The 15,488-nt window shown below is 35.4% G+C and overlaps 2 protein-coding genes across 2 annotated transcripts in view; one reads left to right on the top strand and one right to left on the bottom strand.

Annotated features, from left to right (window-relative positions):
* The first annotated feature begins 1,962 nt into the window (after nucleotides 1-1,962).
* The window catches only part of LOC144445738 (uridylate-specific endoribonuclease D-like), a 34,413-nt gene continuing 20,887 nt past the window's right edge, over nucleotides 1,963-15,488 (top strand). Inside the window, exons 1-2 of the mRNA XM_078135382.1 lie at nucleotides 1,963-2,023; nucleotides 3,316-3,439. Coding sequence (XP_077991508.1) covers nucleotides 1,963-2,023; nucleotides 3,316-3,439 — 185 coding nt within the window. The remainder of the gene's footprint in view (nucleotides 2,024-3,315; nucleotides 3,440-15,488) is intronic.
* On the bottom strand, nucleotides 6,144-12,240 carry LOC144445504 (uncharacterized). The gene is made up of 4 exons (XM_078135088.1): nucleotides 12,096-12,240; nucleotides 9,804-9,923; nucleotides 7,366-8,449; nucleotides 6,144-6,642 (listed from the first exon to the last, which is right to left on the bottom strand). Exons 1-4 carry the CDS (start codon nucleotides 12,208-12,210, stop codon nucleotides 6,144-6,146), a joined length of 1,818 nt encoding a protein of 605 aa, XP_077991214.1. The 5' UTR covers nucleotides 12,211-12,240.

Genomic DNA, 15,488 nt, shown 5'->3' with positions numbered 1-15,488 from the left:
GAGGGCGCCCTTGCTAGTCCGTCATATACTTTTCTCAGATTTTTATTGTTGGCGTCCCCTGCCTAATGAAAGTTGACAAATTCTTTTGGTTAAATAGTGAATTATTTAAGCACGAAAATTGATTTCGAGGCATCGTCATATCTGAAATGTATGTATGTATGTATGTATGTATGTATGTATGTATGTATGTATGTATGTATGTATGTAGGTATGTACGTACGTACGTACGTATGTATGTATATGTGTATGCGTTTGTGTATGTATGTATGTACGTGCATACGTGCTGGCATGCGTACGTACCTGTGACTCTCGTAGAAGACCAACTCCGACAATCAAATGTAAATACAGCAAAATTAAGTTTTCACTTTTGGTTTTCATATTCCAAATTTATGTCGTACTGAGGATCAGCAAATAAGGACGCTACAATTTGACTCACGTCCCTAGACATCGTACAAGATAGTATTTAGTTATTGACATGAAAGTTATTCAATTCTTGAACTATGTGTTTGGCGACTCGTATAAGGAGTGTCATGTCTGAACCCATTACAAAGTCATTCCATTTACATATATGCATACTGTTACAGTAGGCTAGACAAAAGTGATCGGAGTTGATGATAGATAGCTGTTGGCGTTACTCCTTCAAGATAAATTGGCTGATAAATTGATTTCTTTGTAAACAAGAACTTTCAGTGGCAGTCTGAAATGAAAAAAGTAGGTCTGGTTTGAAATACCATTGATATGATTTGCTATCGTACATAGATCATTTTACATTTCCGCTAAGTGACTACGTCATGTGTGTTTAAAACATTAATTCTTGTAATCTGTCACTGTCCCTATGTATTATCTGAAACCACTGTAGAAAATAGTACGTACACGTGTACATAGTTTATCTAAACGTGTACACAGGTTGTCTACACGTGTAACAATCGCCTGACCCATGTGCGGACACATGGTTTATATTATTACTTAAACACATAACTTTGGTACGATAAGTTCATTCCTTATAAAGTGTGAATGAATGAATGAATGAATGAATGAATGAATGAATGAATGAATGAATGAATGAATGAATGAGCGAACGAATGAATGAATATATATATGCATATATGTGTGTATGTATGTATCTAGCTGTCTGTCTGTCTGCCTATATAATATTTATCTATCTATCTATCTATCTATCTATCTATCTATCTATCTATCTATCTATCTATCTATCTATCTATCTATCTATCTATCTATCTATCTATCTATCTATCTATCTATCTATCTATCTATCTATCTATTACATACATATTATTGAGATTATAATAACGTCATATTTGGAAGGGTGTAAAATTACTGTAAATTCACCTATAAAGGCGCCTAATAAACAAAAAATGTGTGGTTCCGATCACGCTCAATTTTAGAATAGATGGGGTAGGTACATTTTTTATTTTATTTTTTTTATGTGTGAGTGTCTAGTTCAAGTAGTTATATTTTCCGTTGTTTTCCATATGGTCTCTGTACATGTGTTGTTGGTTTCTTCTCATCAGATGTACAGCCATTGCAGATTGGAAGAACAGTTTTACATTGTCTTTTTAAGTTGATGTCAGTTTCCGTATCCACTATTTCTCGTGAGACTTCGCAACTTTCGCGATTTTATTATTTTTTTCTCGAATACGTAAAAAAAATTAGGGTCGGCGTGTAACCGGAACCAAACAATTTTTTTTCTCGGCCTAAACTAAACTAAATTGTTGTTTTACTGTGCATCGTATAAGGAATATGATCGAATTGTGAGAAAACACAGCTGTTCTTTAGTTCTTTATCATATCTATATCGATATCTGTATTAATTAAAACAAGTCGTTACATAACGTATAGTTTAAGAATATATATATAAGTTATTCGCAGTCATGCTAGTTTCGACTGTCGATCACACAACGTTCTAACCCAGGAATTCTCCACACCTGTCATCACATCAACCATGAAGGTACTTACATTACTCGTTTTGTCGATGTTGTTTGTGGAATCTGTCTTGACACAAAGTAAGTTGAAATTTAATGTTTTATATTTATTTCACATAAAATAGTTATTGATATCGTACATTCACTTTATTTAAAAAAAAAATCAAAAAAAAAAAAAAAAAATCGTGGCTCTCGCAAGGACAGCTGTAAACCTCCGAAGTTTAATCAAGGAGTCTTTGGCTGTCGTTGTGAGTATCAGTTTACCATTGTCAATAGCTACACGTGCCCATAGCCCAACTAAATCATATTTTAGAAATTTTTACTAATGCAGAATCATAAAATTTAGAGGGGAATTTTGATAATTTAAGATAAATGTATACCCCTCTACCCCACCCGTGGCTAGAAGGGGGTGGTTGATATTGCCATCTACAGGCGACCTTATATTCATATTCGTGTTTCATTGAATAATTTCCCATCGCAGATATATGTTTATCTAAAATTATTGAAAATCCCTTTTAAATGTCATGTTTCTGCATTAAAAACTTCTAAAAATATTATTTACTTGGGCCATGGGAACGTGTAGCTATTGGGTAATGAAGAGAAACTGACATTTTTCAACTATTACGTAATAAGTCTTTTTAGGACTGCGAACAGCCGCAAATTGGCGTTTTTGAATTTTGGGTTGATGATGTATACTGCCATCTAGAGTTGACCTTATATTTATCCTCGTCTTTCTTCGGTTGGAGTAACGTTCACTTCTGAGACAATAATGATATATGTATTTTCAAGCAACAAATATTCTCGCTATTATTTGGACGATTTTTGTGTTTTTCTTAAAGTTTAGTCACTTAGTGGTATCATCTGTCCTAAAGTACATTAGAAAAATGATGGAAATATAAGAGTTTAAATGTATAACTGTATATTTTGTTACACAGACTGATATATTTCATATTTTAGGAGCGAGATCAATAGTCAAATATATTGATAACAAACGAGAAAATTGTTTCATACAGCACAATCAATTTCAAATCAGTATGTAGTACTATGAATACAAAATCAGTATAGAGTGAGAAAATGCTATTTTATTGACACTTTTAATGTATCTTAGTGCCATATATTTACTATTATTGCGAAAAATCTTCAATCAAAAGAGAGAGAGAGAGAGAGAGAGAGAGAGAGAGAGAGAGAGAGAGAGAGAGAGAGAGAGAGAGAGAGAGAGAGAGAGAGAGAGAGAGAGAGAGAGAGAGAGAGAGAGAGAGAGAGAGAGAGAGAGAGAGAGAGAGAGAGAGAGAGAGAGAAGAGAGGTATTGTGTACAATGATGAGTTTTGTAAGTTCACATCACCTACGCATAATTTGTATTATTTATTCACAGGTTCATGTCAGTCTCGGTGCGGTGTTGATTACAACCCATCATATCCCTGTCAATGCAATGACGTATGTGATAACTATGGCAACTGTTGCTCTGACTACGACACTTACTGCAAAGGTATCTTTGAATATTTATTTTAGTTTTGTTTACTATGGTTGGCTTGTTGATTTTGTTGTAAAAAAACAAACCCTGACTTCACTTCTAAAAACTGCAATTGCCATTTCCCCTGGACATCAAAATCGTTGTCAAAATACTTTCGTGACATATTACGATGCAATACGTTAGTCATCAAAAACGGGAGTTGGAACGAGGCACGATAGAGGGCGGGCTTGCTAGGACATGTTGTAAATCGCCAACTTTAATATCAATTGGAAATATCATGGTAAACTTCGAAAACGTCATGGTTGCAATGGCATGTACGGTTAAAAAATTTATTTAAAAAAAAGAAAACATCGTGGCATTAAACGGGAAATCGAAAGTCACTAATACTTGAATACAACAATTTCATATAAAAACTATGAAAACACTTTATGCAATGCAGTATTCTGGAAATATTGGAACTGGTAGTGAAAGTGTATGTTACTCTGTGCCTTAACTAAAGTTTATTAAATCAAAGACTGTAATCTATGCAACTTGACTGTCTGTACTTGGCTAAAAGTCACTGGTACATGAATACAACAATTTCATATAAAATTATGAAAACACTTCATGCAATGCAGTATTTTGGATCTGGTAAAGTGACAGTGTGTGTTACTTCATATCATGCAGTTTAATCAAAGGATGAAATTCTATGCAACCAGTCTGTCTGTTCTCAGTTATGCAACAAGTCTGTCTGTTCTCAGTTATGCAACCAGTCTGTCTGTTCTCAGTTATGCAACCAGTCTGTCTGTTCTCAGTTATGCAACCAGTCTGTCTGTTCTCAGTTATGCAACCAGTCTGTCTGTTCTCAGTTATGCAACCAGTTTGTCTGTAGTCAGTTATGCAACCAGTCTGTCTGTACTCGGTTATGCAACCAGTTTGTCTGTAGTCAGTTATGCAACCAGTTTGTCTGTAGTCAGTTATGCAACCAGTCTGTCTGTTCTCAGTTATGCAACCAGTTTGTCTGTAGTCAGTTATGCAACCAGTTTGTCTGTACTCGGTTATGCAACCAGTCAGTCTGTTCTCAGTTATGCAACCAGTCTGTCTGTACTCAGTTATGCAACCAGTCTGTCTGTTCTCAGTTATGCAACCAGTCTGTCTGTTCTCAGTTATGCAACCAGTTTGTCTGTTCTCAGTTATGCAACCAGTCTGTCTGTTCTCAGTTATGCAACCAGTTTGTCTGTACTCGGTTATGCAACCAGTCAGTCTGTTCTCAGTTATGCAACCAGTCTGTCTGTACTCAGTTATGCAACCAGTCTGTCTGTTCTCAGTTATGCAACCAGTCTGTCTGTTCTCGGTTATGCAACCAGTCTGTCTGTACTCAGTTAAAAGTCACTCATACAACAGAATACATAAATACAATAATTTCAAATAAAATTATTAAAATGCTTTATTTTGAATATGATAATGTACAATTGTGTACTACTTAAAATAAAATTCCATTTAACTTGAGAAATACATAGTAATTTGGAAAGAGCTACACGTAACTAAACATAGTTGAGAATTTTTGTGTGCTAGTCTACTGTCACTGACACATTTCTTATCATCATATGCTGATTTCTGACATCACAAATGTGTACAGTACATCATGTATATACTTATACATGCAAACTCACAATGTTGCATCATAGGAAATGTCATGATAAATATGACTCAGTCAGTATTACAGACACAAACGGCAGCGACAGGGCTCAAACCTGCAACCTGCAGATTCCAAGCAGGCCACGCTAACCATTCGCCCATCATGACTCCACAACCTGCAACCTGCAGATTCCAAGCAGGCCACGCTAACCATTCGCCCATCATGACTCCATAACACTACACATAAAATCATACACTGTGAACTACATTTCTAGACAAAGTAATTATTTTTTCAGTAACACAAATTTCTGCACACATCTCAATAAACTGTACACTCATCCAGTGTAACAAACTTATTTTGAAAGAGTGATAAAGTTACCTTTTGGAATCTATTATTGAAGCAACAACTATGTAGCTTTCATCTGAATCTCTAAGACATCTTCAGTGTAATGATGTTACAGTTCTTTTCAGGGAAGCTTGCCCAAGCTGTTAAACGAACTGTCAAGATCAGTGAATCTGATCACAAGGTTTCACATTCACTGAGATAGACACCATAAAGATAACACATACACATCACATACATTGTATACAGTGTGGACTCCTTGTTTAGTTAATGGTATAAACAGTAATAGCATAAAGGATCAGTTGGCTGCTGACTATGGATTTTGTTTGAACTTCAAGAAATTATACCTCATGTCTGTTGTAATTGTAGTAGTGTGCATGCTGTTACTGTTTCTATCATTAACTAAATACAGCGTTGACACACTGTGTAAGTGATGCGTGCATGTGTGTGTGTGTGTGTGTGTGTGTGTGTGTGTGTGTGTGTGTGTGTGTGTGTGTGTGTTATCTTTATGGTGTCTATCTCAACATGAAACCAGGCTCACTGATCTTGATAGTTCATTTAATAGTTTGGGCAAGCTTCTTTGAAAAGAGTCACAAGCCATTTGGTCAGGTGTCATCACTATGCTAATGATGTCTGAGAGATTCAGACGAACGTGATGTAGTAGTCTCCAAAACTAGATTCCAAAAAGGTAACATTATTACTATTATGATATAAACTGAAGTCAAGTCAGTGATATTATAATAACATTTACAACAGCCATGTGTTGTGTTTATCTTCTACAATGTTTGCTGTGGTAGATCAAGTGTGACTTCGTATTAAACCCCCTTCTACATCGTTCACATAGATATGGTTTCTCTCCAGTGTGCGTTCTTATGTGAATTTTCAGGTTGGAATTTGCAGCAAATTTCTTGTTACAATATGGACATTGAAATTTCTTTTTACCTGTATGTGATGTAATATGACCCTTCAGATTACTAACTGATCGGAAACTCTTACCACAGATTTGACATAAAAATGGTTTTTCACCACTGTGTATTCTCAAGTGATAATGTAGATGACCTTTTTGTTCGAATTGTTTTCCACAAAGTTTGCAGAGATGAGGTCGTAACCTCTGATTCAAAGTTAGCTGTCCGTCAGCTATGCATGCCTGGCTAGTAGAAGTGCCTATGTTTACGTTGTCTGTGCTGACACCTTGATTCAATGTTGTCCGTCTGTCACCAACACATACCTGGCTAGCAGTGTCTATGTTTACATCGTCTGTGCTGACTCTGTGAAGAACCAGGAAAAAATTCTAAAAATATAATATCTGTTCCATCTTTGCTCAGTATTTCTATCCTTAAGGTACATCATTGAAGGATTTTAAAAAAACTCAAAATAAATCATCACTTGTAGTGTATCAGAGTTACACTTTTCACTGAAGACTACTTTTTGCATTTTTTCTCTGCAAACACAAAACTCACAAGTAAGTAGTTTACTGTAACATCTACGTAAACACAAAGCTCAGTAACTTGTAGCAGTTAGTCTTTAGGAACTGTTTTAAGATTGTAAAATTGCAAAGTTTTCTTGTCATAAAATATGTAACTGTACAGTATTTTTTTTATCTATTATCACTGGCTTCTTGTCTTTTTCTGCACCTTTTCCTGTGGTACATCAAATGTGACTTAGAATTGAACCCCCTTCCACATAGTTCACATACGTAAGGTTGCTCACCAGTGTGTTTTCTTTTATGGATAGTCAAGTAGGAATTTGTAGTGAATTTACTATCACACCAGGGACAATGAAATCTTTTTTCCCCTGTATGCGATCGTATGTGTACCTTGAGTGTACTCTCTGATCGGAAACTTTTACCACACTCACGACATGAAAACGGCTTTTCCCCACTGTGCATTCTTAAATGATAACGCAGATGACCTTTTTGTTCAAACTGTTTCCCACAAAGTTTGCACAGATGAGGACACACTTTCAAAGTTGGTCGTTTGCCAGCAACATACCTTTGGCTAGTAGTGTTTATGTTACCGATTCTACGACTTGAAATTGGCCGTCTGCCAGGAATAAACACCTGTGTAGGACTGTCTATGTCAATGTTGTCGGCACTGATATCATAATTAGAAGTTGGCTGGCTGCCAGCTATGAATGCTTGGTATGGAATGTCCAAGTTAAAGTTGTCAGTATCGACTATATCATCTGAATTTGGCTGGGTGCTAGGAACAAACACCTGGGTAGTAGTGCCTTCATTAATGTTGTTGGTGCAGACATCATGATTTGGAGTTGGTTGGCTGCCAGCTATGAATACTTCACACGGAATGTCTTCGTTTCCATAGTCAGTACTGGCCATATTAAACTGTGATCTAGTGTTAGCTTCTACTTTGAGAGTTCTTGCTTGCATAAAATTCAACTTATTCTTGGGTAAACTTTGATTTACTGCAGAAACACGATGCTTTCCATAAGGATATCTTATGCCTTCAACAAACTCAATCTCATCAACACTCTCTCCTTCAGTGTTCTCTACTTTGATAGGCTTGGTCATAAATTTGCTCGTGTTTCTAATTTCTGTTTCTTTTCGATGTAGTGGTTTATTTCCTGTTCTGTTCGTGTTAAGTATTTCAACATGTTGTGGCAAATCAGTCATGCTGTCATGTATGGAATGTTCACCACCATCAACAGCTATTCCTATATCTTCATCACAGACATCAATAGGTACTGCGTCATTTCTACGACATCCTTCTGGAGTTTGTTTTGACGCCGGGACAGTATCAGGCATGAGTTCTATTGTCACTTCATTGCCAGTAACTTGGCTAGTCTGCTGTTTCTGAGCTTGGTGACAGTTCTTTTTGACTTCCTTTCTACTCCTTTTCATTCTCCGACTGTCTACAGTATTTTGAAGTACAAAACTACTGCTGTTTACACCTGTGGTGGCAGAATGCCTTTCCGTACGCAATAGTGTGTTCTTTCCATAGTTCAAATCCGTTTCTATAATTTCAATATTTCTACCTGGTTCTTCATTTTCTGATGGTATATTTTTTTCCTTTTCCACTAACCCACTTTGACACAAAAAGGTGATGATATTCAGTTTATCTGAAATTTGAAAGTTAAAAGCAATCGAAAATTAGAATTTATTGTTAACAGATGTGTGACATAGAACTTAGATGTCTCTGCTGTTATTGGTTAAGTTACCGTTCAATGTTCACGATGGCAAAACATAACATAAAGTTATTAAACCGAATATTTGAATCCCACTGTCTGAGCTTATTATTATCTTATCAGTTAACCCATATAGACTTAAATCATGCAGAGATTAGTCTTTCAGCTATGCCTGCAATTCTTTGGAACCAACCGCATCCACTCTCTGCTCTATACCCAGTATTAAGGCTTTCAATAAGGAACTTGCAAACCCACCATGTTGAATGTTGCATCATGGGAAATGTGATAATAAATACTAACCAGAATTGTAAACAATGTTGATACATTGTTTGTAACCACAAATAATTAATTCACAGTTACCCTGACCATTGTGGGAGGTTAATTTTATCGGTAGCTCCAGATTAGGCATTACGATAACCACAGATAATCCCATAGTCCTTTGCGTCTAAGCATGCTCAGTCTGGATTGCAAGTTCCTTATTATGTCTTGTTGAGAGAGCTTATTTGTGTCAATATTTAGTTTAAAGCTCAAGTGAGCATCACTTGATTGATACTAGGTACTATATAAATGTTTATCATATCATATCATATCATATCATATCATATATCATATCATATCATATCATATCATATATCATATCATATCATATCATATATCATATCATATCATATCATATCATATCATATATCATATCATATATCATATCATATCATATATCATATCATATCATATCATATCATATATCATATCATATCATATATCATATCATATCATATCATATCATATATCATATCATATCATATCATATCATACATCATATCATATATCATATCATATCTCATATCATATCATATCATATCATATATCAAGTCAGACAACCAACAGACAGACAGACAGACAGACCCCGACTGTAGCCCTACATGCTCACATGTTTAGCTGTGGTCACTCTTTTTTAAAGCCCACGCTTTTCGAGTTGTTGTCATTCTTTTATCCTGATTATGTACATATTTTGATTGTAAAAGTCTTGCTTTTATGGACTAGTTTTCATTGTTTTTATTTACTCGTTTAAACTTTTTATGGCAGACACTGAAATTTCCTGATAAGGATCAATATAGTTGTAATGTATTGTATTGTATTGTATTGTATTGTATTGTATTGTATTGTATTGTATTGTCACATCATATCATATCATATCATATCATATCACATCAACTGTGTATTACTACTGTATTTCATAAACCAATCTAGTCATCTGTTATTGTTATCATCAATTGATATGTACTCTTACCTCTGTTTGTAGCAGTGTTATTTTCCAACCTGTGTATTACTTCTTTACTGTATTTCATAAACCAATCCAGTAGTCTTTTGTTACCATTCCTATTTGATTTCTCCTTCACCTGTAAACAATCTAAAATAGCAACAATTTGAGAATTCAAATGAGATAATCTTTGCTCTCTTTTACCCATTCAGTACTGAAAACTTTGCCGCCAAAATTATTTGAACAAAATCCTTGTTTTTATGTAAGTTTTTGGCATATATCAGCTTCATTTTAGACTGGAATTAAAGAAATGTTACTTCCTTAAAGTAATATTATTGTAATTATGAAAATATTCATATAAATTGGGTCCCAAAATTATTTAAAACTCGTCTCCAGTCATGAAAGGGTTAATCATGACTTATACTACGACTAGACTGACCTGGCCAATCAGAGGCCTTGATTTTGGTTGGTTATATGGAGCCATAACCAACTCTTTTTTAGGGGTTTGACCTCCGTTTGAGCCAATCACGCCGTAGTATAAGTAAGATAGACAACTCGCTCGGTAGGGTTATGTGCCATAAACTCGGGGGCTACGCCCCCTCGTTTATTGGCACATAACCCTCCCAAACTTGTTGACTATCTATATTACTTAATTCTCTTCTTTGATTCATGGCTGCACTTATATAAACCTGTGCCCACACTCAAAATACATGAAGTTTTACTCTATTCAATTCCGATATCTCTATTGTTCAATGTGTTTTTATTTGAAATTAAACATTTTCTCACTTCTCTGTGTAGTTCATTGTGATTGGTTGACAGCAATAATCTGTTTCTTCAAACTACACCTTTAAGTGACCCCATTTTTCCCCTGTTTCTCATTACCCTTTTTGGGAAATGTATCTGTGAAAATGTGGGCTTGATATATATGTTTGGAAGTGTCAAGACACCGACCTAATATTGAAAATTAGACCATTAAATTCCTGCTTTTGTAATTTATCAAACATGTTCAAACTTTCAAAAAAAAACCACATGGACATGTTAAAACAACAGGATTCTCTGTAAATGGTACATATGCTACTACATGAAAATATTAGAAAAATAATCAAGAGTATTGTACAAATACAAAATTAGATAATTAACCCTTGAAAGGCTGACATAAAGATTTTAGGGTGTAATTTCACTTATCACAACTAGAAACCAAAGGGTTAATTGTAATCAAGTTAAGGGGTTAGGCTTAGGATCACTTTACAGATAGAAATAGGACCAGACCCCCTAATTCCTCTCAAATATGTAATAATAATACGAAGAAGAAGAATTCTTATAAATATGTCTCAACTAGTATCGACTGCATTTTATATTTTCACAATTATCATTTTTTTCTACAATAAAAGGTATAATAAATAATTCTACCATTTTGATATATGGAAATCAGGAGAGTAGAAACAAAAAGCATATTGTCTGATTTGTCAAATTTCTTATCAACATAACTTCATTTGATTTGTCTGGCCCCACACTATCTTACAACAGTGCTGAGTCTACATCTATCTTCTGGCTTGACAAATATTTCATTAACATTTGCTACATTTTAACCTCTTATGACAAAAAATGTAGTACATATGTTACATTTTAATCCATTCACATTGAACAAATACATTGTATAAACTTCTGTTGTTACAATGTAAATACTTTGGCGACAGTCTGCTAATTTGTAGGTCTCTCACTGAGAAGAAAATGTAGCATAGTAATGTTGGTAAGATTCTTGTGTTGCCAGACGATGGAATGAATAGATAAAAAGTTTTACAATGGAAACGAGGACAGTAAAAACAAAACGTCGCTTGGCTTGACAAATTCTTACTTATGTTGCCGTATTGTCTGGCTCAACAAGGTTCGGTCGGGCTGAAGTTTATCGTTTGGTGCATAAATCTAGCAATTAAAACTGCTACATGTTATCACGTCTACTTACTTGTCTGTGATGCTATGTTTATCGTCTGGCACGACAAATATGGGAAGTACAATTTGTTACATTTTATCCACTGATATATCTGAAAAACTGTGATTTGGCGACAATCTGCTTATGCATGGTGACTCACGTGAAGAAATTGTAGCATAGCATTCGATGTTGGTAGGATTTTTGTCATGCCAGACAACGAAAAGAAGCAGTGGTAAGATTTTTGTCGAGGCAAACGATATATAGTAGAGCTGGACGATACAATATATTTGGAGAAGGGTTTCATCATACGGTGGAGCTTTGGTATTCTTTCCAACATTTACTGAGCTCGTGCACCGGGTTTCAAAACACACAACAAAGCAATGAATACGTACCTGGTTTGAGATAGGCAAAGATGATATGATCTGCAAGAGACAGTTCAAAGGAAAAACTATTTTCGACATCGTTCTCCCCATTGTCTTCATAAAACTGATCTCGAATACCTTCCATCGTAGTTCCGATATTCACTTCTAGGTCAGTGTAAACTATATGTTCACCGAGTACAAAGAAATCCCCACAGTTTTGAACAAAAACGATAAAATACGAGCCATACAATGAAATCGTTGACAAATTGAGGCTAATTTAATATGACCTTTGACACACTATATTCGACGTTTGAGGGCGCAATTTGCGATCCATTCGCCCCAGCGACAACACCCACAGGAACTTGTTTCCCGAGATGTTTCAGAATACGATAAAATATCGATAATATTGAGATATTTCGTAAATAATGTATGAAAGGGCTAAAATAACACGGGTTTCTAGGATCGCGTAAAGTCCACACACCGCGTTTATTTCACGATGTGTCGACTTGTAAACGCGATCCTAGAGAAACGCGTGAATTTCTACCCCTTTCATATATATTATTTGCGAAATATCTCAATATTAGCGATATTTTATTGTAGTCAGAAACATATCTCGGGAAACAAGTGCTTATCGACAACACAGTACACCGTCGAATCTCTTCAATGTCTCCGATATTACATGAAGTCGACAAGAAAATGGTTCGAATGTTCATGGATCTTCATGTCATGTCCGATGTGTCTCAGAGTACATGTTTACAGTTTAAATGTGGATAGCTTGGACGTCAACATATGTCATGTGTTGAAAAAAATAAATAAAAAAATAAAAATACACACACAACTTGATATTTATGTATATTAAACTTGCCTACATTTTCACTTACGGGCTAGCCAAATATGTCCCAACATTTCATTTGCTTTCAAATGGTGAGTCAATCAAAGCTTTTAAAAACTGTGTAAACTCTAATTGTGTCAATAGATAATTGGTATCTTGAAGTATATTATTTTCAAGAAGAATTTTCAATCAGCTACATCATATAGAGACTTGTCATTCCCTTTCTATTCCAGCAATCCTATGCTAAAACCAAGCTCTCGGTGAATTTTTCTGCACCGAAATCGGTTCTAAATTTGAAATAACCATCAAGAATTGCATGAAATCCAAATGGAGCATTGTATATGAACCAATGATGTTACCATGACAATGATGTTACCATGACTAGATGTGACTTACATTCAGACGAAAAGTAGAGCTAGGTCGTAAACATAAATATATAAGTAAAGACTAGCCTGCAGTTAATTAATTAAAGACTAGGCTGCAGTTAATTAAACGAGTCTGTAAATGTGTGATGGATTGCTACTGATATACGCTGTCGGGTGACATAATTTATTTGTTGCTAAGGTCTCTAAGCTTGATGTTGAGTGCAGAAAAACACGTGGAGCTTGGTGTTGATGTAGAATTGCTAGATTAGAAAACCAATATTAAATCTCTGGGCTGGATAGGTCAGATAAGAAATTGAAAATGAAAAATTTCAACACCATGTTGTGATTGTCATCTCCTTTTATTTCTCTTTGATTCTGACTGGTTCTAACTGCATAGTCAGTCTGGTTTTGACTGCCTGATATTAAACTGCAGTACAAGTGAAAGTGTACCAGTAGTAACTGTAGGCTGTCTTTTTCTAGTTCTGACTGGTTCTGACTGGTTTGTCTGGTTCTGACAGAAAACTGGTACATGTAAAAGTGAAAGTGTAGTAAACTGTAGGTTGCCCTTTTCTAGTTCTGACTGGTTTTGACTGGTTTGTCTGGTTCTGACAAAAAACAAGTACATGTACAAGTAAAAGTGTACCAGTAGCAATTGTAGGTTGTCTTTTACTAGTTCTGACTGGTTCTCACTGGTTTGTCTAGTTCTGACAAAAGACAAGTACAAGTGAAAGTGCACTAAACTGTAGGCTGTCTTTGAATATATAAACACACTGAAAAATTCCCTGGGGTGAGGTGGGGTGAGGGTTAAGGTCCACAGCCTCTGTCCACAGTAAGTCTCAGGTATGTTGAAAACGATTATGTACAATATGTTATGTAATCCTTTTTGTTCAATTTTTGTATTTTTTGCTGTGATTTAAAAGGTTTGATTTGGAATAGAACCCCTTTCCACATCGTTGACATGTGTATGGCCGTTCTCCTGTATGTTTCCTTTTGTGAACAGTCAATTCTGAATTGGTAATAAATCTTCTGTTACACCATGGACATTGAAACCTCTTTTCCCCTGTATGTGTTCTCATATGAACAGTGAGTGTGCTACTAGATCTGAAACGCTTACCACACTCACGACATAAAAAAGGTTTTTCACCACTGTGCGTCCTCAAATGATACAGAAGATTACCCTTCTGTTCATAACGTTTACCACAAAGTTTACACATATGAGGGCGCAGTTTGCTGTTTAAAGTTTGATGTCTTTCATTGACAACCCTTAGATTGTCATTTAAAGTTTGTCTTTCAGGGACAACCCTCAGATTTGATATTGCTACATTAATGTGATCACTGGTGTTGACTACACTACATTGTTGTTTTGGTTCAGGTTCATCTTTGAACACTCTCCCTTGCTCAGAATTCATGGCATTTTTCCGTAAATGTTGATTCACTGTTAGACTATTACTTCTCACTGAAGGGTATCTTATCCCTTCAACAAATTCAATATCATTGCCAACATGTCTCCTCTTGCTATCTACATGCTGAGTGTTTGGAGGAAATTTGCCAATGCTTCCAATATTCCTCTCATGCTGAGTATTACAAGTACTCCTTTCTTCAATTTCTTCATTTGACTTTTCTGAATTTAAAGACATATTATTTACAGTTTGGGAACTATTTCTGAAACATCCTGTTGGTTTGAGACCCTTCCTAACATTTAAATGTCTAATATTCTGTGATAAACTAGTACTATACAGAGTAGTCAAATTTTCTGCACTTTGTTTGCTAGCGACCTTAGACCTGCCCAATGCATTTGTATTATTTATATCTAGAAAGTTATCATTTTTCAGGGATTTTGTCCTAATTTGTACTGCATTTCTAGAAGTATCTGATCTTGCACTTGAACTTGAAGGGATATCTGTTGTCTTACTTTGTACACTATCCTCTCCCCTTGATTGGTGCAACTCTTTTTTGAAGATAGAAATTGTCTGTTGGTGCAACTGACTACCAGTACTGCTTTCTTGGTTTAGATTCTTTGGTGCTTGTGAATGGGGATGAAAGGTAATAATATCATTTCCATGATCTCTAGCTTCCAAAGAACCTGGAATCAGTTTTGATGTGGTGACTGTACTTGACATGTGTCCTAATATAGCTTCCATTTCAGTAACTTTGCTACATAGTTTGTCAGTTTGGCTTGAGTTCTGTTCATTAGCTTGGCTTGAGTTCTTTTCATTAGCTTGGCTT

This window comes from Glandiceps talaboti, chromosome 14 (genome assembly GCF_964340395.1).
Source record: "Glandiceps talaboti chromosome 14, keGlaTala1.1, whole genome shotgun sequence".
Taxonomy (NCBI): domain Eukaryota; kingdom Metazoa; phylum Hemichordata; class Enteropneusta; family Spengelidae; genus Glandiceps; species Glandiceps talaboti.
Note: the sequence above shows the minus strand (reverse complement) of the source record. Positions and strands in the feature narration are given on the sequence as shown.